The following is a 25,905-nucleotide window of genomic DNA, read 5'->3' as shown; positions in this document are numbered from 1 at the left end:
TAAAACGTGGATATGGCTACGCAAATAACGCGTTCTCAAAGTAAAATCTTCATAAAATGTTTCCATTCACGCATATTACATCTTTACTCACCCACAATGCATGACCAAGCGAAGAAAAGCAAGAACAGACGACCAACTGTTTCAAAGCGAGCGCGAACCTTGTCGTCTGTCCTCCAACTTTAGCGGCCCGCTGATACTTTTTACGTGACATGTAGTCGTACACACAATAACAAGTTCTCATAGTTAAAAAAAACATGTTTTCGCGTAATAATAAAGCTAAAACAGCTTTTCACGTGCTGTTTTAGTAGAAAATGAATCATTGTGACAGACGGAACGGTGCTTGCCAAGCGCACCTTCAAGGTGTCCTGTCTCTCCGAAAACGATGCCAATCCGAATCCACAATATACCGGCATTCCCACGCATACCACAGCGCAGCAGCGCCAGATTTCCCTCTAGGTAATGTTGTGAGAAACTCTATGATTAGCACTACAGTGTTAATAAGTATATAAGTATATAGGCGCAGCTAAGTATATATACTTAGCTGCGTCTGCACAAGACGGTATACATGCCATTTCCTTAACGGGGACATTGCCCCAAAAGAACGGAACGTGCAGCACATAATCGACGCACAGAGCTGTGTGCACGCCGGTCGTTTCGGTACCTTCCGTGCAGTTTCTGGGCCGTTCCTGCTAAACGCCCGCGCAGATTTACATAAAATATTACTACGCGCATCGCCACCTTCTTCCCCCCCGCGCGCGCGCGCGCACGCAAATGAACTGGACACACGTGCAGACACACCGGCCGTCTGCAGCGTGGCAAAGGGGCGCTTGGCCACAGGCGACATCGGCAAAAGACGTCGCCTCCGTGCACGACACGCAACATTTGGCGCCGTGACGAGGTCGGGATTCCCCGGACCGGAGCGTTTATAGTAGACTCCAGCCTCTGCCCCCCTCCCGCTTCCATATAATGTCTCCGCCCGGCCTCGCGGGCCAAATTGCCTCAGTGCCAAGGACAAGCGTCGCTGCGTAACGCTGCAGGGCGCGGCCCGCATGCACGCAGCCGCATGAACGATGTCTGTATAGCGGTGCTATTCCTGCGACGCCCTCGTGACGTCACACCGCTCCGCCGATATTAGGGACGGCAACGAAATTGAGCGTCGTCTTCTCACGTGCGCCATCGCGCTTTCTTTCTTTCTTTCTTTCTTTCTTTCTTTCTTTCTTTCTTTCTTTCTTTCTTTCTTTCTTTCTTTCTTTCTTTCTTTCTTTCTTTCTCTCTTTCTTTCTTTCTTTCTTTCTTTCTTTTTCTTTCTTTCTTTTCTTTTTTTCTTTTTTCCTTTCTTTCTTTCTTTCTTTCTTTCTTTCTTTCCTTCTTTCTTTCTTTCTTTCTTTCCACGTTCGTGCTTCACAGTTTAACCCGAATCGCGTTGTTAACTTCGCGCGCTGTTTTACTTTGCGCGAGGAGCATTGCAAAGGCTTGACCTCTGTGTGTGTATATTCAGTTCCAATGCCGTCGAGCTATTATGCATACAATGGCGGTGCTCTTGCACACTTTACGATTTTCTTCGGTCTGCTCTTTTTTTTTTTAATCGTTTTTCTTTTGGTTCACTGTTATCCGTTTCTTCCTGCTGTCTCGGACCACAATGCGACCTGTAGGACGACACGTGTGCTACGTGTAGTCATTATACACGTTGCCAAACGCATTGCGCAAAATTTTGCCCACGTGCGAATTCTGGCTCTTTTTTAATTCGACTTGCGTACGACTTTATTCTTAGCTCGGCCGATTAGGAAAGCACCGATTGTGCGGGAACGCTGATCGCCTCCGTGCTTTGCATAAGTACGCCGTTATCTTTCCGCATTTCTGTAATCTATTAATATACCTGTGCATACTTTCGTGCGCCGGTGAGGCAAAACGTGGTTGTTAATTCAACGTCGTCCAGGGTCGGAGGCTGCCATAAAAAATTAAAAAGAGAAATGATTTAATGTTCTCGTCAGTGTTACTGTGTTAACAAGGTGGGCAGCATACTCCTGCCACTTTACTCCTTTACTCCACTACACCGGCATAAGCCATGAAAGCCCGTGCAGAGGTGGAATCCGTCTCGACAGCCATCTTAATGCTTACGTATCGTTGCCTCTCTTGTAAATATCGTATACACATCTTTATATGTGACTTCCTCAACGTAACAATATATACTGCGACAATATGCAATCACGACCATGTAAGGCTAAAAGATAATGAAGTCCAGCAAAGCATAGGGGAAATTATAGCCGTAGTTGAAACTGAAGTGCACATGGACACAGATGTTGAAAATAATGAAGAACAGGGAAATGAAAGTCGACGAGAAAATAACTTGCCGTTGGTGAGAGCCGAACTCCCACAACCTCTGCATTACGCGTGCGTTGCACTGCCAATTGTGCTAGGGCGACGGCTATTAATCCGCCCTTCGGTATTTACGTGCACTAGTGGCATTGCTTGTCCACGAGCGAGCCGCACTTGCGCCTGTCCAATCAGCGCGCTTTGTACTCGCGCAGGCGCCCAGGTGCAATGGATCCGGTGAAGGTCCTCATCTTCGGAACAATAGGTAAGGGGAACGTGACGTTGCTTTTTCAAACCACCTCCTTTCCCATGCACCCCTCTTGTCGTTGCAAGCACTTTGGGTAGCACTTCGGGTCGTGTATCGATGCAAGCCGAGTGAACATTTCCGTGCCTGCCCGTATTTATTTATTTATTTGTTTGTTTGTTTGTTCATTTATTTATTTATTAGAAATCACTGCTACAAGTATCTCGCCAGCATCTCCACAACGCTAAATTTAAGCGTGGCGCGAAGTGAAATGAAACTTTGCAGCAGTTACGCAGATCGCTACTCCTCGCGGATAAGTCATTTGGAAAAAAAAAGTTGTGCTAACTAAATTAACAAGCACAGTGTCACGCGCGCACAAGCAAACATAGATACATCTCACTCGATGACCGTGCACGTGGCCACTCGCTGTCAAAACGCTGGCGTGAGGAAGAGCGGCAGCGCCAGCGAGCGAATTAACCTTCGTGCTGCCTCTCGCTTCAACGCGAAATGAACGGTGAGAATACAACGCACACGAAGCTATCAGCCCTCGACGCACCTACTCTCTGTATAGCGATCACAGATCGCTTTCAAAGATAGGGCCCGCGCTCAGCCGCGCCATATGCAGCCGCCCAGTGGCGTAGCAACAGGGGGGGCCGGGGGACCGTGGGCCCCGGATGCACGGGGCCAGTAGGGGGGGGGGTGTTATATACGTCTGAAGACACCCGAAAATTGTCGATACCGTCGCCTTCCTCGACTACACCTGGACGGGGGGGTGGGAGACAGAAGAGCTAAGGGCCCCGGGTGCCAGACGACCTAGCTACGCCACTGCAGCCGCTGCCAGAGTAGAAGCCCGGTACCTCGCGCGCGACGGAAGACGGCGCGCTTCCTCCCCGCCTTCCTCCCTTGCGAGCACGAGATGGAGCCGCCATGCTCGGCTCACCTTCGCACGCTTCCACACGCGCCCACAGCATACGGCGCGCGTCCATGGTGTTATTGTACTTGGACTTTATGTGGAACATCGCGGCGGCGACGAGGGCGACGGAAATGCGCCTGGAGTGTCCAAATAATTGCTATCGCAATAGCGCATTGTGCATGTCGGACTCTAAAGGGAACCGAAGGCAACATCAGTGTACCATTCACGGCGTAGTCGCCCTTCAACGATCTTAGTGGGACAGACAGACAGACAATGAACTTTTATTTACAACAACAAAGAAATTCCTAATGCGTCGCATGCGGGTTCCGTGCGGGTGCGGTGCAGGGGTTGAGGGACGGACTTCGGGATGAAAACCCAAACTTGGGAGGGTTTATTTTACATTATATACAGGGAGGTGAGACGTCAATTAACAGTCGTACAGTCATTACGGGCCGGCAGCAACTCGGACGCTGCGGCCCGCGGCAAGAAGTTCGAGAGAGGTGAATCAGGGAATCAGGGAATGCTTTGGTCTCTCTGGCACGCTTCTTTTAAATCCTTCGAGGACTGGAAGTCGCGTCATGTTCGACCAATGGGAGAGTCCGCTCAGATGACGCCATTTTCAGCCAATGGTTGGCGCCCGTATCGCGTTGTCACACCCGGCGGCTCTCTGCGGTCTTGCCTCGCAGACTTGTAATGCGCTTCTTCAAAGGAGGAGAAGTGGGGGCGCTCATGCTCCATTGTCCGAAGGCCCACCTGCTCCCGGTGCTACGGCCCCGCAGCGGTAGCAAGTGTCTTCTTCAAAGGCGAAGAGGGACGATTGGGCTCTATTGTCCGAGGACCCCTTCTAATCCCGGCGGCGTACGACCTTGTCGGCACGTGAACTTGTTGGCTCGTGCGCTCCTCTGGAATGTGCTGCGATTCGATGTGGTCCTGGGGAACTCGAAGCAGGCACAGGAAACAGCTCCATATCTAACAGCGGGTGCCTATCTTGCCGAGTAATCGTTCGGGTGTCTGTTCGAGAGGGCCCGCTATACGGTGGTATAGCGGCAGATGTGTTGGCCTATGCCAAACTTTTCAGGGGCCCCTCGTCAGGCTTAGGAATTGCTAACAGAAAAGAATGTACATACGACGTTGTGGCTGATCGCATCAGCGAAATATTACGCCAAATTACGGAAAAGGCTTCAAGTTCAAACAAAAGCCTGTGCGCCATTCTTTTCACCGCAGAAACCACTTTCCCCGCCGGCACAGATGACCTCACAGGTGTACCGCTTACAGCGCACGAATCGCCAGCGGCGGCGGGAACAATTATATCTGGCGTTCCCGTGAAAAGCAGAGGGTGTGGAATCGCCTCTTCAGAAATGCGTGGCGCAGCAATAAATGCAAAAAATGGAGAAATAATAATTATAATAAAATTGTGGGAGAAACCACCGAAGATGATTCTCAAAGTCGGCGATAGCTTTCTTGCGTTATACCTGCTGCATATCCCCATACCATCCGTGAATCGCGAAACCTTATGGACACATCAGCGGACACACGAAGTGGCAATCTCACTGCCGACCGCAACGCCGAGCTGCAGCTTATTGTAATCGCTGCACTCTAGCTGGAGCTCGCCACAGCAACCCCAACTATCCGCCATATAGGTACCTGGCTGCAACTTCATTCCCGTCGATGTTCATCGAGCGGCTGCAGTCTACGCGGGACGTGTCTGTTGCAAGGATGGGGCGCTATCACTTTATTGTATCTAAGGCTACATAGATATACGTAGTAATGAAAGAGGGGTCGCGGGTTCAGTTCGCGTCCTCGCTGGACCGGCAATAAAGTTTCTTCACTCACTCACTCACTCACTCACCGTCACATGGGCCGTCGGCTCCGATACGAGGGAAGGACGGGGAAGAACGGCGCACACGAGCGCTGGTCACGAGAGCGTGTATATAGCTGTTAGATAGAAAGTACCTCGACTCCTCGCACCGTGAGCTTGCAACATTTCGTTTGCACCTCTTCGAATCGAAATTCGTTGAATCAAATTCTGGGGTTTTACGGGCCAAAACCACGATTTTATTATGAGGTACGCCGTATATAGTGGGGAACTGCGGATTATTCTTGACTACCAAGGGGATCTTTAATGCATGCACGGGACACGGGCGTTTTTGCATTTCGGTCGTCCCCATCGAAATGCGGCCGCCGCGGCCGGGATTCGATCCCACGACCTCGTGCTTAGAGCGCAACACCATAGCCGCTATGCCACCGCGGCTCTTGAAACTGTTAGTGTGGAGCCGTTATTTCCGACGGAATCTATTGAGGGGACACTTCAGAGGCACACTGAAGCAAACATCGTGCCAGCGTTGTGACCTGCATTACATCAGCGCTGCGACTGCGCGGTCATCGAGTTAACACTGTTCACGTGTGTTTATGGGCGCCTGCCCATAGCTTGTAAGCGAATGTTCACTACACTTTATACGGGTCATATAGAAATACTAGCTTAGGTACTTCGCGTAATAGTTACTTTGCTACCGATGTCAATGCTTCGCCTTTTTGGGCGAAACTGCGGCTATTTAGCGTCCCTTTTAATAAGGGCGTCTGTACGAGGTTACCATGGTATACGTCTATGTGGTCCCGTTGAATCCTGGTCTGAGAGAAAAACGTCAATGCTACTGCGGTACGTGACGCCCACATGAAGTTTACGAAAATAAAAACTTGCTTTAACACACGCGGGTGGGATCTGGCTTGTTCAGTGCTGTTCAGGACTGCGCAGGGAGCCGAAGGCACGGCTCTGACGTCAATACGCTACGCGGAAAACCTATCCGTCAAAACCAAATGTATAGTGTCGACGGCAGAATTGACAAATAGTGCGCGCCTTCACCGGTTCAACAACTTCCCCCACCCCCTCTTCCTTTCTTTCTTCTCCTCCACTACGCAGCCACAGCTGAGGACTTCGAGAACGACGACCTCTTCGTGCACTTCTTCTTTCATCTGGAAAATGGTTGGTGCACACATATAAGGGATGGCAACGTCCTTTAACTGCACACATGAATTCCTTTGTGTCTCTCTCTTATTTTTTCGCCGAGTAACACAAGGCTGCCTCATGCATAATTTATTTCTAGCACACTGTTTCTCGCGGAATGCTGTCGCCGGTCTCCAAATGGATAATTCATTCTATGTCGCACTGCCAACAGACAGCGAGTTTACAGCCGGCAGATGTACTCAACAATGACGCGAAGAAAGAGAAACTCTTGGATGTACGTCACATTGTTAGTCGTAGTATTATCTCGGAAACAAAAAAAAATGCAGCAGATCCAACTGGTTTTAGTTTCAGTTTATTATTCTTTGAATACAATGAATGGGTAAGAGACAATACACAGACGAGGCTGGAATCTATATACAGCGAAGCTCTGTGCGAGTGCATTAAGAGCCGAAATGCGAATTTGTGTTTATTGAATGTCCTCACAAAGTTCACGGAAGGCTTTAGCCACGGCCACTGGTGCGGATGCGCGGAGGCAAGCGCCCTCCGGTGGCGGTGCAAGGAACCCAGCGGCGATGTCGCGCGCGTCCTCGCTGAGATTGGTTGGCCTATTCGGCTAGAGAACAGCCACACCGCAGCACACACGGACACGATCGAGAACCTGGAGAGGTTCGCAAAGAAAAGCGTCGCTTTTAAATGTGGACGCGACCAGTGCAGTTGTGGCCTTCTAACCACACGGTTTTGTGTTTTTACCTATTTCGCCCTTCCTAAAGTCCCTTCATAATTTGAAAGTACCGCCAATCTTCGAACTCTGCCGCCGCCGCGCGACATCTTCGATTCCTCCTCGCCCCTTGCGCATCAACCCGCGGGAACCAGTTTTGCCCCCGTTTTTCTGCACGACGATTGGTCTCCTTGCCGTTGCCCTTGGAAACGCGCGGATGTTGCGTTTTGCTTGTGTTTTTCTTTTTTCGTTGGCGCCATTTTTCTCCTTAGCTCGCAGCTGGCTCGACGCAGCGAACGTTGCACGCTGGGTTTATCCTGCGGTGTTGTGCTAGCGCTATGCTGCGCAGTAGCACATATAATTGCAGCAAGAAGCCTCAAGATGGTTATGCAGTTTTTACAATACCACAAGGAGAGCGTGACGGCTTGCGCAAGAAGCAGTGGCTGCACAACATTGGCCGAAAGTACTTTGTTCTGACAAAGAACAGTGTTGTTTGCGAGGTAAGGCGCATTTCTTATTGCTCGTATCAAAACATCCCTAACGCTTGATTTCTTTTAAATGCCTCCGGCCGGCTCATCAGCGTTCTTGCTGTAACAGTTTGTACATTGCATAAAAATGGGGCGTAAAAACAAGGGCGTCACTAGAAGCTAGCGAAAACCAGGCGATGCTTTGAGATGTTCGTCAACCATTAAGGGCCTATTTCAAGACAGTCAATGCGCAGGTTAAGTCCCGAGTGAGAGGAGGGTCCGCGTCAGAGGAGCTCGGTTTGCCCAGGCTAGCTGTCCAACGTGATGCTTCTTACCAGTATTTTTCCTTCCTACATGCAGAAAAAGTCGGCCCAGTACGTGATGATGCCACGATAGGTTTTAGCGTCTTCCACCGCCGCGCTCACTGGGCTCAGCGCACGTTCTTCCGAATAGAGACGGGTGCAACAGCAACGTGCACCTGCCTGCTTCGGACGTTGCCGAGAATAACGTTAACGTATACCCTGCAATGAACGATCGAAGTCGGACAATCACATCGGGAGAAAATGTGCACGGAACGGTTGGCAAAGCAAAGCGCTTGAGCAAGGAAGCATCGATTAAAACCTACCACGAACCAAACTCACTGGGCCGAGTCCGACGAGCGCAGGGTCAGGTGTCGAGCCGACCTTTTTGAAACACTAAGCTGCCTCGATGTGGGAGGCGGCGGGAAATAGAAAGAGAGAGAACTGAAGGGGGAAAGCTTCATGGGGAGTCTCATCGAAAGTAAGCTAGTCACTTGCGCTAGCCACAATTAGTCCACAGAGAGTATGACTTGCAAGGCTGGTGGCGTGACCAGCATGCTCCCTCCTGCAGATTTGCCTTCCCATATACTTTTGAGTATAGTATCTAGTTTTTTCTGTACTATATTTAAAACCGAAGGCTACGGGCAGGCCTAACTATACATACGTCATCATTTACCTCTATACCTCTAGATGGAAACTTCGACAAGCTAAAAAATGTGCTTGATGGTTTATGCTCTGTTTCCACACGCTACGTGCGAAAAGTCATTGTCCTTAATCTGCCTTCGAACAATAGTAGTCCACTGCCTTTCGAACTACTATAAAACATTTTTTTAAGCTTTCCTATCTACTGCTCGGTATACAGTTTCACCATAGCTGGCTTCTTCTCTGTCGAGCCCAGTAAATGTATTAAAGGCCACGGCCGTATACTGGAGTACACGCCCGCGTGTGCAGAATCCAATCCCGCCGTGAAAATGCCTGCAAAGCAAAGGCATACCCACCAACGCCATCTAGATAGTGCAAGGTGTGGGTGAGGAGCTGCAACGTCACACACCCGGAATAAGGTTCTTGTTGCCAAGCCACGACGCCACTATATACGCCACCAGGGCGGCAGTGTCCGAGCCAAAGACGAAGGGAAGAAAGAAAGTAAAATGAAACGGATCTTCACAAAAATACGACCTCAGAATGTAATTTGTTTAGACTTGTCACAACGAAAGCCAATAGTGCGAGTCTGTGGTGCATAACAACAGGCGTTGTTACGTAAGATCAATGGAAAGCGAGTAATCTTGGGGCAGAGAGCAGAAACGCTGCAACGGCACGCAAAGGAGGAGTAACTTCTTTATACGAGGGGAAAGGGGGGAGGCAGGTGAGGGCGTGGCCGATCAGCTGTTGCAGAAGGGCGCTGGACATTTTGATGCCCGAGAACTTGATATATACAGGGGCGAAGGAGGCGGGATGTCGGGGCACCCAGACATCCCTCTGCTACGGGTCGTTTCATGCAGTTCCGCGCAGCAACCGCGAATAAATAAATAAATAAATAAATAAATAAATAAATAGCGCCAAACCATCACCACCCTCACAAGGTGCCATATATGCAACAACGTGTTGTGGCGTTCTGATGCTGAGATCGAGGGTTCGAATCCCGTACGGAGGCGGAATGCACAAACGCTCCGTGCGATTTCGGTTGCTCGCTGAAGAACCAATGGGAGGTCGCGCAGCTGGGTGCGAAGGTTTGCCTGCGTGAACAACTAGAAGACGAGGTCCGTTCTGCTTCATTTCCTCTTGCGTTCGTCTCGCGCTGAGCTGACAAGAAAGGCGCCCCTTCATTTTTTTCCTTTCTTTCTTTTGTTTTTTTTCTCTTACACTGGAACTGTGTCCTTGTCAAGCTCAAACTGCTGCTGCTTCAACCTGACCGCCTTTTATCCGTGCAGTTCTCTGTTTTCGTTCGTAAGACTCTCGCGCCCTGCGGTTCCTGCCGTTTCTTTTCCGTGCCCGTCGTATATACTTACGGAATCGGCACGTGCCATCGGGGGCTTACGAAACGCCGGGTCGCCTCTTACGTCAGCTCGACTGTAAGCGTGGGCGGAGGAGAGGAAAGCAGAGACATCGTTCCTCCTTTGGGGCGGCACGCGCGCCCACTGCTGGGAGTGAATATAGCGACCGTTACGTAACAGGCGGGGCGTCAAAGATCAGGGTGCACGAAACCAATCAGCCCGCGCGCGCGCGCCTTTCTTGCCTCTGGACTGTCGTAACGTGGCGGGATTCTACACCGTCGGGCCGAAAGCTTCTCGCTTCCAGATCAGCATATATATATATATATATATATATATATATATATATATATATATATATATATATATATATATATATATATATATATATATATATATATATATGTAGAGAGAGAGAGAGAGAGAGAGAGCGACGCCCCTGTAAGACGCAGACAGCGGCAAGTATTTAGCCTGACGCAACGCCTGCTCCCATTACCGCATTACCGTACTAATCGAGGAGCACGCCAAATAATTGTTATGCAGGAAACTCATTGAGAGCAGCGCACGAGGACGCGTGTATATAAGCAGTGGCTCGTCGGATGTGATAGTATTACAAAGGACGCTCATCGACCATCAGTGGTTGCAGTTTTCTACGCAAAATAAAAGCGGGTTGATCCGAGAAGCAGTGTGCAGAGGCACGGGTGGACCGATCATCCTAAACAATGCTATCGCATGACGGTCGTTCAGGTACAGCAAGTGTATTGGCGAGTGTTTCTTCTCCATGCGAGAAATAAGGTCACCCCACGGGCAGTCCGCACAGTGTTGCTTACAAGAAACATTACCAACAACGACCATCATCATCATTGTCGTTGTAATTAAGTCCTAGGACGAAGGCCTCTCCCAAGGGTTAATAAGCGGCGCAAAACGACAGCGACATAGTGTGACGGGATGTGCGCCGGACACTTGTTACTTCGACGCGAACGACAAACCTGCAGCTAAATAAAGGCTTTCTGCTTCTCCCAAAGATATCTATAGTTATAACTGTGACCGTGCCTTCGAGTCAATCCTAATGCCTAAATATTCCCCTAGTCACTAAGGTGACTGTTTGGGCATGTTGGTGTAGGACATGAAGGCAGCTTTTGGCGCACAAGACGAGGACAAATACTTCTTTTACCTCGTCTTGTGCGCAAAAAGCTGCCTTCATGTCGCTTACATAACTCCATCTAATGCTGAGCCATCCTCTACCATGTTTCTCTTCCTGCGGCATTATCTCACACATTACATGACCTGCTCAACTCCACTCCTCCCTCTTAATATTAACTATAGAAAATTATCTATGCATCAGCGTTCGGTCTCTAATCCGTACCGTCGTCTTCCCGTCTCCTGATAGGCATGCACTGTAGGATAAATCAAGAATAACAAAAAGTCGCAGTTTCGCCCGAAAGGCGAAGCATCTAGTGCGACAGCAAATGAGTGGACAGCTATACAAAAGATGGTAGTTTTGTCAGCCGTATAAACTTGCTTGCCAACACATATCTCGCTCGATGACCGCGGGAACTCGCTGTAAATAAAGCTGGAGTGAAGAAGCGCGGCAGCTGCAGCGAGCGAATTGACATTCGTGCTTCCTCTCGCTTCAGTGCGAACTCAGCGGCGAGAACGCCGCACACGCGGAGCTATCAACACTCGACGCACTATGCCGCCATCGCAGATGGCTTTCCAAGATAGGGCCCGCGCAGCCGCTCCATACTCAACAGCCGCCGGACTTAAACCCCCCTCCTTTCCCTCCTCCCGGTAGCCTTGCGCGCGACGGAACACGGCGCGCTTCCTCCCCGCTTTTCTCCCTTGCGAGACGACGATGGCGGCACACCCTCGCAAGCGTTCACTTAAACAAACAACATACGGCGCGCGGCGGTGATGTTATCGCCCTTGGAATGTTAAAGTACATCACGGCAACGGCAAGATGCGCCTGGAGGTTCCATACATTGTAAAAATGCTTACACCGGCCCTTAAGTGCGTTTCCTTGTCGCACTGGTAACACCCCTACCGTTAGGGTCTTACAAAAATGTATAGAGGCCGACAACGGAGCTCCAACTAGACGTGCGATGACAAAAGACATAGTTGAAAACTATACGTAACCATTCTGACAGCCTTGGCGCATAGAAAGATCCAACAAGAGAATTTCCCAGGGAGAGCTGTGAAACTCTCCTGTCGGATATTTCTGTGCGCCCACGGCTGTCAAAATTACATATAGTTCTCAACTATACGTCTGTTGTCATCGCACGTCTAGTTATATCTGCGTTGTCGTGCTCTATAATTTTTTGCAAGGCCCTTACGGTAAGGGAGTTACCAGTGCGACAAGAAAAGACCCTTAAGGGTGTAAACATTTTTACATAGAATAACGGCAGGGCAGGCCTTTCTTTCAATTGTCAGCAGAGTTTGCGCCTTTTGCCTGCTGCTCCCCGCCCAGTTAGCCTGCAGAGGGTGAGGCTCCTACATATAGAAGCCACCTAGAGAAATGAGTGGCTCCATGCAGTCACTGCGACAATCAACCGCGTTTGCCCGCACTTTGCAGGTTGGACGTCATCGTGCCCGCTATTCGGCGTGACGCAGTGTTCCCGGACCAGGCCCAAAGGACGCGTGAGTATATTGACACGTGTATTTATATTTATCGGGCGACCAGGTTTCACCGCCTAACAAATCTTATCGCGCAGCGCGGGACGCGCTTGCATGTATCCGAAGTTTCTGGAAAGTTATCGATGCTTCTATCCGCATGTCTGTTGTCGCCGAACCTTGTGGTATCAGATTTCATCGCGTGACACGAATAGTGTAGAACTTTGTGGAAGACACGCGGGTCCCATCCGTTAATCTGGAACATTCGACGACTGATCTATAAAAGCCGACGCGCTTGACCCGCTGATCAGATTTTCGACAATCGCCGACTGTGTTCGCCGCTCTCGTTGTGCTTTAAGTGTAGCGTGTTTTGTGGTCACAGGTTCGCCCAATAAAAGCTAGTTTTTGCATTTCACAGTATTGCAACTGTGTTCTTTGACGTCACGACCACGTGACATCTGGTGGAGGTGCTTTTCGTTCATGTACCGGACGCCCCCGACAAGCCGTGATCCAAGCCCAGAGCACAAAGAGAACACCAACGTAGTCCCGGAGCATCGAGCAAGCCGCCGCCTTCAACAGCTGCCCCCGGAGCACGGACTTCTACCTGAGAAGACCAAGAAGATTGTGGACAAGGCAACCCCAATGGCAGCCCCAGCGTCCCCCATCGTGCTGCAGCAGCCCAGGGAACCTCCGACGTTCCGCGGATCAACAATCGAGGACCCGGAAACCTGGCTTGAGACGTATGAGAGGGTCGCTACGTTTAACAGTTGGGACAGCGACGACAAGCTGCGGCATGTCTATTTCGCACTGGAAGACACCGCCAGGACCTGGTTCGAGAATCGGGAAGCCACCTTAACGACGTGGGACCTGTTCCGAAGCGGCTTCTTGCAAACGTTTACAAGCGTCGTACGAAAAGAGCGAGCCCAAGCACTACTAGAAACCAGAGTGCAGCTGCCAAACGAGACGATCGCGATCTTCACGGAGGAGATGGCCCGTCTTTTCCGGCATGCCGACCCAGAAATGCCAGAGGAGAAAAAAGTCCGCTTCCTGATGCGGGGTGTCAAGCAAGAACTTTTCGCAGGACTTATCCGTAACCCGCCAAAGACCGTAGCTGAGTTTTCTGCAGAGGCATCGACGATCGAGAAAACTCTGGAGATGCGCACCCGGCCATATAACCGCCAGGGGCTCACGCCGCAGTACGCCGTCCAAGGACTGGATTCCGACAGCCTTCAGGTGACCATCAGGGCCATTGTGCGCGAAGAACTGCGCAAGGTCCTGCCTTCGTCACAGCCCCAAGTGGCTTCGATCGCCGACATCGTGAAAGAAGAGGTGCACCGAACACTTGGAGTTCCCGAGCTGCAACCACAATTACCGCAGCCCCAGGCAGACGCCATGACATACACCGCCGTCGCACGCCGTCAAGGTCCCCCTCCGCGACCACGCCAGGGCCCTGCAACGGCGCAATTCCGTCGTCCACCGCCGCCGCCGACAGCTCGCCCACCCGTCGCCCAGCGGAGCTACCCGAGGAAGACCGACGTTTGGCGCGCTCCTGACCACCGCCCGCTCTGCTACCATTGCGGGGAAGCGGGTCACGTCTACCGACGATGTCCATAGCGGGAAATGGGACTGCGAGGTTTCGCCGTCAACGCTCCGCGCCCGCAGCAAGGTGAACGCCCTCGCGATATCGCTGACTACCTCGCGGCTACTCAGTGGAGCTCTCGACGACCGTCGCGTTCACCATCACCAGGCCGCTACCTGTCGCCGCAGCGCCGACCATAGACTGACCCAGATCGGGGCCGGTCAGCGAGCCCATATCCGGAAAACTAAAAGCAGCAACCGATGGAGGTGCGGTTGCTGTCCGTCGAACTGTCGAAGATCCTCCGCCGCCGACGAAGACGCCGAAGAAACTACCTCGACGACATAACGACACGCCGCCGTCCCGACGAAGTCTGGAAGGAAAGAATGCGACGACGAAAGACGACCTGACGACGTCACATACCAGCCACAGGACAACGCGACGCAGTCGTGATCCGACGCCAAGACCAAACTGTAATGCAAGACAAAGAGCCACCGACCTCGACGTGCTTCTCGACGGCCAAGCAGTCACCGACTTAGTTGGCACAGGGGCTGATTACTCCGTCATGAGTGGACACATCGCCGCCCAGTTGAAGAAAGTTAAGACTACGTGGGAAAGCCCTCAAATTCGAACCGCTGGAGGACACCTCATCACGCCGTCTGGAGTCTGCACGGCAAGAATTACCGTTCATGACCGGACTTACCCTGCCACCTTCGTTATCCTCCAACAGTGTTCACGAGACGTCATTCTCGGTATGGACTTCCTGAACCAACACGGCGCAGTCATCGACCTGAAGTCGAAGTCAATAACGCTGTCGGAAGATAAAGCGATACCGCCGGAGAGCCCTCGTAGTCACCACGCCTTGAGTGTGCTCGAAGACCAAGTGAGCATCCCGCCCCGCTCCAGCATTGTTATTTCGGTCGGCACCGAAATACCCGCTGACGTAGAAGGTGTCATCGAAGGCGACCAACGTCTCCTGCTAGACCGTGAAATTTGCGTCGCAAGAGGGATCGCTCGACTGCATGGAGGGAAAACTGAAGTGTTGCTGACAAACTTCAGCCAGGAGTTCAAGCACATCAGCAAGGGCACGACGATCGCGTACATCGAGGAAATTGTGGAAACCGCTAATGCGTTTGTCCTCTCGGATTCCGCCGCATCTACTCCGACGACCATGGTTCCCGAACCAGACTACGACATTAATCCAAGTCTCCCAGTGATTAAGCAACAGCAGCTCAGAAGTCTGCTCCGACGATACAAAGGCTGCTTTTCGACGACATCGAGGATTCGACCAACACCAGTCGCCAAGCATCGCATAATCACCGAGGAGTACGCTCGACCACTCCGCCAAAGCCCTTACCGAGTTTCGCTGCGAGAACGCGAAGCTATAAGAGAACAAGTCGACGAAATGCTGCGCGACGACATCATCCAGCCGTCGAAAAGCCCGTGGGCATCCCCTGTTGTCCTGGTGAAGAAAAAGGACGGAACCCTACGTTTCTGCGTCGATTATCGTCGTCTGAACAAGATCACCAAGAAGGACGTATACCCCCTTCCACGGATAGACGACGCATTGGATCGGCTCTGCAACGCTAAGTACTTCTCGTCGATGGATCTCAAGTCTGGCTACTGGCAAATAGAAGTCGACGAGAGAGATCGCGAAAAGACCGCCTTCATCACGCCAGACGGCCTCTACGAGTTCAAGGTCATGCCATTCGGACTCTGCTCGGCACCTGCAACTTTCCAGCGCGTCATGGACACGGTGTTAGCAGGATTGAAGTGGCAGACCTGCCTTGTTTACTTGGATGACGTCGTCGTCTTCGCCGAAAATTTCGACGATCACCTTAGGCGGCTTACGACAGTACTAGAGGCCATCAAGTCATCAGGGCTCACTCTGAAGCCAGAAAAATGCCGCTTCGCTTACGACGAGCTTCTGTTCCTAGGCCACGTCATCAGTAAATCCGGAGTACGCCCCGACCCCCAGAAAACAGCTGCCATCGCAAAGTTCCCGCAGCCCACCGACAAGAAGGCAGTGCGTAGATTCCTTGGCGTGTGTGCCTACTACAGGCGCTTTGTCAAGGACTTTTCACGCATCGCCGAGCCGTTGACACGTCTAACTAAATGTGATGTTGAGTTCAAGTGGGAAACGCCGCAGGCCGACGCATTTGAAGAACTCAAACGACGCATGCAGTCGCCGCCCGTACTTGCGCACTTCGACGAACACGCCGATACCGAAATCCACACTGACGCCAGTAGCCTAGGCCTCGGCGCCGTCCTGGTCCAGAGAAAAGATGGACATGAACACGTGATAGCTTACGCTAGCCGGTCGTTGTCAAAAGCGGAAGGCAATTATTCTACAACCGAAAAGGAATGCCTCGCCATCGTTTGGGCTACAGCGAAATTTCGCCCTTACCTATATGGCAGGCCATTCAAAGTCGTCAGCGACCATCACGCCTTGTGTTGGCTAGCGAATTTAAAGGATCCCTCAGGACGGCTGGCACGGTGGAGCCTCAGACTACAAGAATACGACATCACCGTAACATACAAGTCCGGACGAAAACACTCAGACGCCGATTGCCTATCCCGCGCCCCCATTGACCCGCCGCCGCAAGATGACGAGGATGACGACGCCTTCCTTGGAATAATAAGCGCGGAAGACTTCGCCGAACACCAACGAGCGGACCCGGAACTTAAAGGCCTCGTCGATTATTTGGAAGGGCACACCGACGTTGCCCCCAGGGCATTTAAGCGCGGATTATCTTCCTTCACGCTTCAAGACAGTCTACTCGTGAAGAAGAACTTCTCGCCAGTCCGCGCCAATTACCTTCTTGTTGTCCCGTCAGGACTTCGTCCAGAAGTATTGCATGCCCTACATGACGATCCGACCGCTGGACACCTCGGATTTTCCCGGACACTATCAAGGATACAAGAAAAGTATTATTGGCCGCGCCTGACCGCCGACGTCGCCCGTTATGTCAGAACATGCCGAGACTGTCAGCGACGCAAGACACCGCCGACAAGGCCAGCCGGATTACTACAGCCAATCGAGCCTCCTTGCCGACCATTCCAGCAGATCGGGATGGACTTGCTGGGACCCTTTCCGACGTCAATAACCGGAAATAAGTGGATCGTCGTGGCGACGGACTACCTCACCCGCTTCGCTGAAACAAAAGCACTGCCGAAAGGTAGCGCAGCCGAAGTGGCGAAATTCTTTATCGAAAACATCCTGCTGCGACATGGCGCCCCAGAAGTCCTCATCACCGACCGAGGAACGGCCTTTACAGCGGAGCTCACCCAAGCCATTCTGAAATACAGTCAGACAAGGCACAGGAGGACAACGGCTTACCACCCGCAGACGAATGGTCTTACGGAGCGGCTGAATAAGACCCTCGCCGACATGCTAGCGATGTACGTCGACGTCGAACACAAGACCTGGGATGCCGTCCTGCCGTACGTAACATTCGCTTATAACACGGCGGTGCAAGAAACAACACAGATCACGCCGTTCAAGTTGGTTTACGGCAGGAACCCGACGACGACGCTCGACGCCATGCTGCCGCACGTAACGGACGAAGAGAATCTTGACGTCGCTACCTATCTCCAGCGCGCCGAAGAAGCCCGACAGCTCGCCCGCCTGCGAATCAAGAACCAGCAGAGGACCGACAGCCGACACTACAATCTCCGACGACGCTTCGTCGAGTACCAGCCCGGCGACCGTGTTTGGGTATGGACCCCTATACGCCGACGAGGACTGAGCGAGAAGCTTTTGCGTCGCTATTTTGGACCGTACAAGATCATCCGACGTATTGGTGCACTGGACTACGAGGTCGTGCCAGACGGCATTTCGCTGTCACAGCGGCGCCGCTCACGACCTGAAATTGTCCACGTTGTGCGGCTCAAGCCGTACCACCAGCGTTGACGAACTTTGGGACTTCGCGTAACTGACCTTTGGACTTTATTTCTTTTCGTTGTTTTGTTACTTATGTTTAATAAGTGTCCCTTTGTGTTTCGCTCTCTTTGTAGCATCGGGACGATGCTTTTTAAGAGGGGGGTATTGACACGTGTATTTATATTTATCGGGCGACCAGGTTTCACCGCCTAACAAATCTTATCGCGCAGCGCGGGACGCGCTTGCATGTATCCGAAGTTTCTGGAAAGTTATCGATGCTTCTATCCGCGTGTCTGTTGTCGCCGAACCTTGTGGTATCAGATTTCATCGCGTGACACGAATAGTGTAGAACTTTGTGGAAGACACGCGGGTCCCATCCGTTAATCTGGAACATTCGACGACTGATCTATAAAAGCCGACGCGCTTGACCCGCTGATCAGATTTTCGACGATCGCCGACTGTGTTCGCCGCTCTCGTTGTGCTTTAAGTGTAGCGTGTTTTGTGGTCACAGGTTCGCCCAATAAAAGCTAGTTTTTGCATTTCACAGTATTGCAACTGTGTTCTTTGACGTCACGACCACGTGACAATATATATGTATAAGTGAGCTGTATTGTACGCAATGATGAACGATGACTTTCATTGCCATCCACCAATCTTCCGCCGCTTACTGATATCTACTGCGGGCATGTTTACTTTCCCCCTGCTCTCGCTGAACCCAAGGGCTTGAAGTAGGCCAGAGATGCCTAAATCTACCGCTGGGCATATATCTTCACATTCCAATAAAGCATGCTCCATCGTTTCTTTAGCTTTAGCGCAGCAAGCACATGCTTCTTCTTCCTTCTTATATCTCGCTTTATAAGTGCGTGTTCTAAGGCATCTTGATCTCGCTTGGAAAAGTAATGAGCTTCCCTTTGAGTTATCATGAATTGTTTCTTTCCTGATTTTGTTTTTTCCTCTTAAGTAGTTACTCATGGCAGGTTTATTTTCCAATGCCGCCACCCATGAGATTATCTCAGCCTCTCTGACTTTTCGCTTGACGTTCTTTGTTTCTGTGTTGCTCACCCTACATGCAGGCCGCATACTTGCTGGTAAGCTTCCTATAGTTCTTTTCCTCCATTGTGAATCAATGTTCTTCCTGTACCTCAACACTCTCCCAGCCCATTTACTTTCTTCCATATTCCTCAGTCGTTCTTCATACTCAATTTTACTGCGAGCTTCCCTCACTTCAAAATTATAGTCCAGCCCATATCGCCCTGCACAGCCTCATTTGTAGTCTTCCCGTGAGCGTCCATTGCGAGGCGTCCCACTGACCTATGGTTCCCATCGAATCCTTATTGTACCCCTGATTTAAAGCAAACAACCGCATTTCCAAACGTAAGTCCTGGAACCATTACACTTTTCCACATACCCCGGAGCACCTCGTACCTATTGTATCCCCATAGCGCTTTGTGTTTCGTTATGGCCGCATTTCTCTTCCCCTTTGCTGTTATTGTTTTCTCCGGTGTTTTCATATATCCATTGCCTTCGTTTATCCATATCCCAAAGTATTTATGCTCTTTTACGCAGATATTTTCTGGCCCTGAATATTGACACTGTCTGTTCACTGTCTTCATTGAATACCACAACACCCGATTTTTAACGTTAAATTTCAGACCTAAATTCTCGCCTTCCTGTCCACAGATATTAGCCAGACGTTGCATGTCACTTTGCTTGTTAGCTAGCAACACAATGTCTTCCGCATAAAATAAAGCTAGAAGCTGCTGCTCTAATACTGTACCCGCCTGTTCTTGTGAGAGATTAAACACGATATTACTTTCCGCCAGCGCCCTTTCCATCCTCACTATGTACATCATAAACAGCAGAGGGGATAAAGGGCCCTTCTGCCTCAGTCCCTCGTTGATATTAGCTTTCTCCTCGCTCCTCATCCCTTCCCATTCAATGCAGACGGTATTTTCTAGATAGGAGGAGGAGGAGGAGAAACATTTATTTAAAAAAAAATAAAAGAGAGGACAAGCAGGTGTCAAATTTCTCTCTCAAAAGCTGTAGACCATCGTCACCTAAGCCTTCCCTTTCCAGAATATATTGTGGTCTGCGTTGTCATACGCTCCTGTAATGTCTAAAAAGGCCACATATAACGGTCTCCTTTCTGCGCTTGATATTTCAATACACTGAGTAAAGACAAATAAGTTATTATCCAAACACCTACCTATACTCCAAAATGCCATTATTCTCTGCCCATGCTTCCAGCTTTAATTTAACTGCCTGGATTGCTATCCTGTATATCACCCATGTAATGGTGAACGGTCTATTGAATGAATTCTCTTTCTCCCCCTTACCTTTACAAATTGAATTCATTCTACTTTGTTGTCAACTGTCTGGTATTCGTCTATCTTTTAAAGTTTTTTGTCCACTGCTTTCACCAGAGCTTCCCTACTTTTTTGGTCCTAGTTCATTAAGCAGCCTAACGGGAACCTCGTCTAGCCATGTGGCTGTGCGCTTAGGAATTTTCTCTTCTGCTTTCTTCCAATTGAAATTCGCCAGCACCAGCTCCCTTTTCCATCTGGTGCTCTTTTATGCTCTCTTTTTTCCTCAAGTACAATCTTGTCATTGCCTTGGAAAGATTTAATACCGCGTCCTCTTCCAGTTTGTTTCCATCTTCTCCAGGATATGTTGTTGCATTGTTCCAGACTTACTGCCTTATAAATTTACGCGATTCCAAAGTATTCTAGGTGTTGCCTTCTTTTTCTCACGTATTTCTGACAACCAACATTCACTTTCCCATTTTATCTTTGCTTGCACCAGTATTTGAACCACAGACTTTTTCTGCCGGTATATTTCACATTTACTGGTTACTTCATCCTGCGGCAACAGTGCTTTTTTTGCCAGCCTGTGCTCTCGGGAGGCTTTCTGTCGTTCGGCTTTCGCTTCTCGTACCTCCCTGTTCCGCCAGCTTTTCGGTTGCTTTTTTTTTTCTTTTCCAACGAGCATGTTGCTTCTCTTTCCGTATTTATGTCGTTATTAAATTTAGAAGCTCACTATATTCCCACTCTCTGCTTGGCCATTTGCCAAGTTCTTCCTCGACTCTTGCGACTATATTTGTTATTTGCTCAGCATTCAAATTTGGACTGGTCATTTTGTGCTCCTTGCTCTCTTTCCCAACTACATATCCTATATTCAAAATGGTGCGTTTATGGTCCCTCCCTATGTCGCTATACTCTTCCTCGTCATTGACGATTTTTATCAACTTATCATGAATTCCTTCCGTCATCAGATAGTAATCAACGGTCGATTACCGGTTTCCCACCTCCCACGTGGTCTGCCCGTCACACTTCGGTAACCTCGCTATCGTATTCACGATAGCGAGATTATGTTGCTCACAAAGATCCAGCAACGACTTCCCATTGTTGTGACCAAATATTGTTAGTGTATTCGCCGTCGCGGCTTGTTTGAAGCAGTGGAAATCCTGGGAAAAGATGTCTTGCGGCCGTCTCGCGGGGCTTAGAAGTCATGGACAGACGCGGCGGCCATTGTCTGCGGAGATAACGCTGGGATGAAGAGGCGCCTGCTCGGGGCAAGACCCGTGTCTGCGAAAACCCTCTCACCTTGGTGTGGTCAGTGAAGCCTGTGCGGAAGTGAGTGTGTAAACACTCCCCCTCAAAGGCGGGTCGGCTACGATGACTTTGAACGCTCCGAATTGGTAGCAGGTTGAACGGCCGTTTTACCCTCACCTAGGGATCTAGGGAGGACAGAGTGTTTATAAGCAGCCGTGGCGCGGCTGCTCAGGGTGCGCTTCTCTGTCAGTCATGCTAGACTGATGAACTGTAACGTTCCCATGTAAATACTGTAAATAAACCCATAATCCTCGTTCTCCATGAGAACAAGTCTCTCCCTTCAACAACGTCCTCAGCGTGGATAAGTTGGACGACGGCATGGACCAGCTACCATCTATTTCATGCCCGACCCCAACCATGACAACGGAAGCTTGGTGAACAAATCGACTATAGACGAGAAGGGCCGAGCCACTTTCACTGGTTTTCACTCGCAATGCTTAGTGAAATCGTATGCACAGCTTGGGACTACAAGACTCCATAGGACATCGGTAGCTTTTATTTAAATGTGTACACATTTCTATGCTTACCCAACAAGAAAACTGTCCGTCCGTAGCGTAAGACGACCGCTTTCAAGACAGCGCGCGCAGCAGCGAGTGAATGCACTTCCGTGCTGCCTCTCGCTTCAACGCCAACAAGCGGCGAGAACACAGCGCTAACGGAGCTCTCCGCACTCGCCGCATTCAGCCACTTTCGCGGATCGCTTTCAAGATGCGGGACCGCGTGTCTCTCGTCAACGCTAAGTAAGCGCGAGAACACAGCGCGCGAAGCTATCAGCCGTCGCCACTCCTAGTCGGCATCGCAGACCGCTTTCGAGGCATGGTCCGCGCGGCGGTACCGCCGCCCGAGTACGTTTGGTCACGGCCCACAATGCTTCGACGCGGATGGATAAGGCGCTAAAGAGCGATAACGGCTAGTAATGATCGGAACACGTCATCGGCGCACCTGGCGCCGCTACCTGCAGTACTTTGCTTGCGTCATCGATGCTCCTTGTGGCGCCGTCCGCACCAGTTCGCCTCGCCACAGCGCTGTCGTTCGCACTGGTCGGATCAAGTTTCGTAACGTTGATAACGACACCGGGCTGCGTGGAGGCGAGCAAGTGGCACAATGCTTACGCGTACTTAGACAACTCCCAGAGGAGTTTCTGCGTGATTTTATTTTTTCTTGCTTTCCGTAATGCACGACGGATTTCGGAGGGAATAAAGATTCGACGTTAGCGTCGGCGGTATGAATGTCTCAGCCCATTCAGGAGCGAGCGCCGCTCAACCCTGTGGGTCCCCTTCCTTGAGCGTGGCGCAGTTACGACATAACTGCATGCCGGCCTTTTCCGTTCCGACTCGCTGAGCACAAGCGTGCGTTAACAGAGGTGAAAAGCCACGAGTGAAACCCCTGTCGAAAAAGAGGGGCAGCTGGGAGAAAACAAAAAGGAAACACAATCACTAGAAAGGCAACGAACGCTAACACGCGTGAAGAGATTTTTTTTTTTAGCTTCAGCGTGCACTACCGCGAAAGGCGGAAACAAGCAGGGACAGACTGAACCAGACAAGCCGGCTCCCCTTCTCTCCGCTTTTCTGGCTTCTTCGGGAATCCTTCGCTCGAAATGTAGCTGATCTGGGTATCACCGCGTCACGGGACGTTTCGCGGGAGCGTTTTTTGAGGGAGGCCACAAAAGAGCTGAGTCTCTGTCTCCTCCCTTCCCCATCTCGTGTAGAATGACGTGACCAGTGCTTGCGCGCTTTGACCGAGGGATTAAACAATGCATGGTTAGGGATGGGGGGAGGGAAAAGACTGCACGATGGTGAGCGGTTGCAGCGACCTCGTCGCCGTCGATGGCCGCAGCAAGGGGCGATGGGCTGGAAGCTTCAACAGGAGAGCTTGTTGTTAGACCTTGTTGGTACACTTACAACAACAACAACAACAACAACAACAACAACAACAACAACAACAACAACAACAACAACAACAACAACAACAACAACAACAACAACAACAACAGCAACAACAACAGCAACAACACGCACGATCTAACGGGACCAAACGCTGCGTCTTTTTCTAATCCGTTCTGTAAATGTTACACTAAACGATCGAAATGCCCCATTCTGAATGTGCGCTCTTTTCCATGCATCGAACTGGCCCAGCAGCAAGCTCTCTGTTGGTACGTAGTCGTTAAATCGATGAACAGCGCACATGAACTGAGCTGGAGAACGCAGACGGACACAGTGCTGAGAGGAAGCCAAGGCAATACAATGAAGGGATAAAACGTACAACACGAGAAATAACAAAATTGATCAAGAGTGGGCTAGAACACATCTCGCCTTGTCGAGACATTGACTGCAGGCTCGTTAAATGTTGCTCCATTCAGGTCGTTTTCTTCCTGCAACCACTTTGTTTGACTTTGTTTACACCTAAGGAAAGGAACGTATTTGAGTCCAACGTCGCCACGACGGTAACCTGCGGCCTTGAAGAGAGAGAAATGCAAGAGGAAAGGTGGGGAAGTCAACTTGGGTCAACCACGTTCGGAGTTTGCCACGTTGCTGTGGTGGTGGGGTAAAAAGGACGTGACGGATAGGAGGAACAAAGAAGGGAGAAACACACTATGAAAAGAAAGAAAAAAATGCGTTAGGTGACAATTGTATAACAAGCAACAGTTAATGAAATTACGCTGAGCCGTACATAATTGAGGGAAACAAAGAAACGATCGAGGGGGTTCCGAGACCAGTTGCAGCGACCCTAGCACCGCAAGTAGGCGCATGCAGAATTCGTCTGGCCGTTCCCGCGCATTCCGCCAATGTTGCAAATGTTAAGTGCGACCTATCCTGCGCGAGCGGTTTGGGGACTTTCTTTTATTCTTCAGTTAGGACGTTATATATCGTAAATCGTTATGCGTGGCATCGGTTACGAGTGGATCGGCTGCGTAAATACGCGCCGGCCGAATTGTTTCGCCAACGAGGTCGATACATGTACACCGTGTCTCCGTCTCTCTGAAACAGGTCGAAGTGGCGCACTTCTCGCACCCGTTCGAGCTCGAGCTGGAGAGGACAGCGGGCGACGGTGACCAGGAAGGCGAGTTCCTCTCGTTTTTGTCAGTGTTGCGAGTGGCCTCGCAAGTGGCGAGAAAATGGCGCTGATTCGATCCCCCCGAGAGAAAGGCGGAAACGACAAAAAGCTTGGCTGACATGCAACAGGGGGAAAAGATGAGAAAAGAGATGTGCGCATCCAACGCACATGTTGGAATCTATGCGAAGTGAAGCTTTGGTGACGCGTTCCGCTTTCTTTGGTTATATATTTTTTTCTTTTTAAATTAGATGTATGTAAAGAGATGTTGGCGCCGTCTGATCCTCTACTGCGGCGTGCTAAATATACTACGTGTTCACAAGCTAGAACACAAGTCTAGTGCAATCCGCGTGAAAAAGAAAAAGAGAGTACAAGAAAAGAAAAGAAAACCGCGGCAGACACCACCAAAACACGGGAAAAAAAGCACACAAAGCGTCGCTTTAATAAAGGAATTAATAAGACGCACGTTTATTGCAGCGCATGAGGATATTTAGGAACTGTTTGTTGTTTCGTTGCGTATAATTCCGTTGAGAACAGGGCCGGTAACCAGCTCATCCGTAAGGCATAGGGCAAATGACGGGGGGGGGGGGGGGGGGGAGGGAAGTGGGTCTACAAATAAGTCGATTGATTATATGGGCAAGACCACGACGGTAGTGGCTGCTGCTCCTGCCGGAGCAGCAGCACCGCTACCAATGCCACTACCACCATCATCACCACCACCACCACCGCTACTACTACTACTGCTCTGGGAGCGTTTGCAAAAAATAATTCGATTTATAAAGAAGACTTCAGAGGTTCCTCCGCCTCTGGACTCATTGACTGCGATAGCACATGCAGCACAGATGTCACGGTCCACTTCCTTGCGACGCGCGCAATGTCATCCTTGTCCGCTGCAATATCGCCTGTTCTATGTACTCCGAAATAAACACTCGCTCGTGCTTTTTTTAACAATTTAGCTTTTTTTCATTTCCATATCACGGAACGTACCCGCAGGGGTAAAATGGCCATGTTTATAGGCTTTCATTCACCGCTTCACGAAAGCTTCGCTTTATATATAGATTCCCACATCTGTGTTGGATCTGCTTTATTAATTTTTTTATTATGCGACATAAGCGTGCAAGCGCGCCGAACTCGTCTATGTGTCGCCGACACAAATGTCATCCCCGCATGTCTCGCAAACAAACTTTACGCTTTTTGTCCGTTCTTGTGTCAGTGCCTCCGTTTTCATTGCGGGCTTTTTTGTGTGTGTGTGTTTTTTTTTTCACGATGA

The 25,905-nt window shown here is 50.4% G+C and overlaps 1 protein-coding gene across 2 annotated transcripts in view; it reads left to right on the top strand.

The window, feature by feature from the left end:
- The first annotated feature begins 348 nt into the window (after window positions 1–348).
- Window positions 349–25,905, top strand: part of LOC135912532 (tectonic-like complex member MKS1) — a 47,905-nt gene continuing 22,348 nt past the window's right edge. Inside the window, exons 1-5 of one of the 2 annotated variants that reach the window (XM_070533978.1) lie at window positions 349–464; window positions 2,529–2,578; window positions 6,388–6,450; window positions 12,477–12,541; window positions 24,572–24,644. In XM_070533978.1, coding sequence (XP_070390079.1) covers window positions 460–464; window positions 2,529–2,578; window positions 6,388–6,450; window positions 12,477–12,541; window positions 24,572–24,644 — 256 coding nt within the window. In that variant the 5' untranslated portion in view covers window positions 349–459. The remainder of the gene's footprint in view (window positions 465–2,528; window positions 2,579–6,387; window positions 6,451–12,476; window positions 12,542–24,571; window positions 24,645–25,905) is intronic. The other variant, XM_070533977.1, reaches the window with a different exon arrangement.

Source organism: Dermacentor albipictus, chromosome 2 (assembly GCF_038994185.2).
Source record: "Dermacentor albipictus isolate Rhodes 1998 colony chromosome 2, USDA_Dalb.pri_finalv2, whole genome shotgun sequence".
In the NCBI taxonomy this organism is placed as follows: Eukaryota; Metazoa; Arthropoda; class Arachnida; order Ixodida; family Ixodidae; genus Dermacentor; species Dermacentor albipictus.
The sequence above is the reverse complement of the archived record's forward strand: the minus strand, read 5'-3'. Positions and strand labels throughout refer to the sequence as shown.